Consider the following 3,300-nt stretch of genomic DNA (forward strand, 5'->3'; position numbering starts at 1 on the left):
CAGTGGGTCGAGAATTAGAAGTCGGTTCACTTCTCTTTCAGAGTCTTTTTTCGAAACCCACCCCCGGCGTCCGAGAAAAAGTTATGGCGAAACCCTCGAAACGACAGGTGTCTTCTGATGAAGCCATGTCCAATGGCTCGAGCTCGTCGGAGGAAGAGGAGCAAACTAACGAGCAGATCAATGAGGAGGAGGACGAGGAGGAGCTCGAAGCGGTAGCTCGCTCGGCAGGCTCTGACGAGGATGAAGCTGCCGAGGATTCAGATAACGATGCATCACCTGTCGAAAATGGCGAGGAAGAGGTAAATTTCGACTTGTGTTACTCAATATGCGGTCTTCGTTTTTGTTAATTTTACTCGGATCTCGGTAGGGTTTATGATTTTCAATTTTCCTGTACCTTCTCTGGATTACTTCTTACTTAGGTTGGATTAACTAGGTTTTGGCCCAAATTTCCATTAATTTGCACATTTAGAAACTTGAGAGGACTGGAGAGTTGAGCATATGGTGGCATGCCTTAAGTTCGGCCTCGTGCTTGTATTTCCGGAACTGTATATTTTTCCAACGCTATACGTTTTTGTCACTTTTTCCCGCAGGACGGAAGTAACGACGGCGATGATGATAAAGTCGATATTAGCAGGCGTGAAAAGGCCAGACTAAAAGAAATGCAACAAATGAAGAAGCAGAAGATTCAGGATATGTTGGATGCACAAAATGCTGCAATTGATGCTGATATGGTTTGTTAAATCAATAGTTACACAATAATTTTGATGTTGTTCCTGGTTTTACGAGATAAGAAACAGCTACTTAATGTTATGGAATGGCAGAATAATAAGGGGAAGGGACGCTTGAAATATCTTCTGCAACAAACTGAGATATTTGCTCATTTTGCTAAAGGCGAGCATTCTTCTTCTCAAAAGAAAACGAAAGGAAGGTATGAATTGTCATTTAAAGAGCCTNCATCACCTGTCGAAAATGGCGAGGAAGAGGTAAATTTCGACTTGTGTTACTCAATATGCGGTCTTCGTTTTTGTTAATTTTACTCGGATCTCGGTAGGGTTTATGATTTTCAATTTTCCTGTACCTTCTCTGGATTACTTCTTACTTAGGTTGGATTAACTAGGTTTTGGCCCAAATTTCCATTAATTTGCACATTTGGAAACTTGAGAGGACTGGAGAGTTGAGCATATGGTGGCATGCCTTAAGTTCGGCCTCGTGCTTGTATTTCCGGAACTGTATATTTTTCCAACGCTATACGTTTTTGTCACTTTTTCCCGCAGGACGGAAGTAACGACGGCGATGATGATAAAGTCGATATTAGCAGGCGTGAAAAGGCCAGACTAAAAGAAATGCAACAAATGAAGAAGCAGAAGATTCAGGATATGTTGGATGCACAAAATGCTGCAATTGATGCTGATATGGTTTGTTAAATCAATAGTTACACAATAATTTTGATGTTGTTCCTGGTTTTACGAGATAAGAAACAGCTACTTAATGTTATGGAATGGCAGAATAATAAGGGGAAGGGACGCTTGAAATATCTTCTGCAACAAACTGAGATATTTGCTCATTTTGCTAAAGGCGAGCATTCTTCTTCTCAAAAGAAAACGAAAGGAAGGTATGAATTGTCATTTAAAGAGCCTCTTAAATATTTGTTTGCTTCCTGGTAACTTGGATGGATAGCTCAATGATGGTTTTCTCTGGGGTTGTTAAAAGGAAGGTTGCATCTTTTTTGCAGACTATTGCTGATATAAGCTCCTTCGCTGGCCATTATTTATTCTTTAACTGTTCTGTTATCTAAGGGAACTTTAATTTCCCGTGAACCATTATTGTTATTTTGTGTCTTTATAGGTTTTATATTTTTTCCTTCTCGTAAATCTTGAGGGTCTAGGGACATTAATGTTGTTTTTGAAAATCTGTGCTATTTGGGTATGTGGGAGATCACATTTCCTGTTTGTTTCTCTTTCACACAAGCACGTTTTTCTCTTTCAGTTAGATTATTAATTGCTTGAAAATGATTAAACACGCAATTATTTAATATCTGCACGCTATCCTTGTCAATCAATGGGTGTTGTTTTGTTTTATTGATAAATAATGCTATACTTATTGTGAGAATGTTTAATTATGGTTCTTGTTTTGCCAATATTTAAGGGGTCGTCATGCATCAAAGATAACTGAAGAGGAAGAAGATGAAGAATACCTTAAAGAGGAAGAAGATGGTTTATCTGGGACTGGGAACACTCGTCTCCTTACACAACCATCTTGTTAGTTTTCCATTTTTTTGCTTTGTTTTCAATATATTCCTTATGTTTTACATTTGCATCAAAGTTTGGGACATTTTTTTTTAATTATTGAGGCTAATATTTTATTGCAGGTATCCAAGGGAAAATGAGGGATTATCAACTAGCTGGGTTAAATTGGCTCATTCGACTGTATGAGAATGGCATCAATGGAATCCTTGCAGATGAGATGGTAATAAACAGATTCTTAGATTCAACATTTTTCTTGTCTTTGTTTGAGAATGAATATATAAGTATATTTATTTCCTGTTGATATTTAAGATCTGTTACTAGTTACAGGTGGTATAGTTCCAATGTCTCGACAAAATATTTCAATTCAGACAGTTGATACCTTAGTCAGTGTGCTAATAAATGGTGTTTTTCTATTAGGGGCTTGGCAAGACACTACAAACCATCTCTCTGTTGGGCTATCTTCACGAGTACAGAGGCATAACAGGCCCCCATATGGTAGTTGCACCAAAATCTACCCTGGGAAACTGGATGAATGAAATTCGTCGTTTTTGCCCTATCTTGCGAGCTGTAAAGTTTCTTGGAAATCCTGATGAAAGGGTATTTTTCTTCATTCATTTGAATATGTGAATTTTAGTGATGTTAGATTGTTATTTGTACTGGAGACTGATTAATGTGTCAATCATGCACTTTATGCAGAGGAATATACGGGAAAATTTACTGGTAGCTGGGAAGTTTGATGTCTGTGTTACCAGTTTCGAAATGGCCATCAAGGAGAAGTCTTGCTTGCGTCGTTTTAGTTGGCGCTACATTATTATTGATGAAGCTCATCGAATTAAGAATGAGAATTCCCTCCTTTCAAAGACAATGAGGCTTTATAATACCAACTATCGTCTTCTAATCACTGGCACGCCACTTCAGGTATCTAAAATTAGTTTGACCATTGTTGAAGTATACCACCTACTTTGCAATATAAAAATCTGTAAAATTTTATATTCTGAGGTCAGGTGCTGGTTGTGTACATTGCCTTGTTTGATATCCAAACCCTTTCGTTTAG

General features: G+C 38.0%; 1 protein-coding gene across 1 annotated transcript; it reads left to right on the forward strand.

Annotated features, from left to right (window-relative positions):
- Positions 1 to 6: 6 nt before the first annotated feature.
- On the forward strand, positions 7 to 3,164 carry LOC111786602 (ISWI chromatin-remodeling complex ATPase CHR11-like; the record flags this gene model as incomplete). Its single annotated transcript, XM_023666837.1, has 7 exons — positions 7 to 299; positions 591 to 731; positions 822 to 928; positions 2,146 to 2,258; positions 2,369 to 2,466; positions 2,664 to 2,843; positions 2,943 to 3,164. Coding segments are annotated over exons 1-7 (1,077 nt in total), but the record flags the coding sequence as incomplete, so codon positions are not given.
- Between the last annotated feature and the right edge of the window lie 136 nt (positions 3,165 to 3,300).

The sequence above is a fragment of the Cucurbita pepo genome, unplaced genomic scaffold, assembly GCF_002806865.2.
Source record: "Cucurbita pepo subsp. pepo cultivar mu-cu-16 unplaced genomic scaffold, ASM280686v2 Cp4.1_scaffold002113, whole genome shotgun sequence".
Taxonomy (NCBI): Eukaryota; Viridiplantae; Streptophyta; class Magnoliopsida; order Cucurbitales; family Cucurbitaceae; genus Cucurbita; species Cucurbita pepo.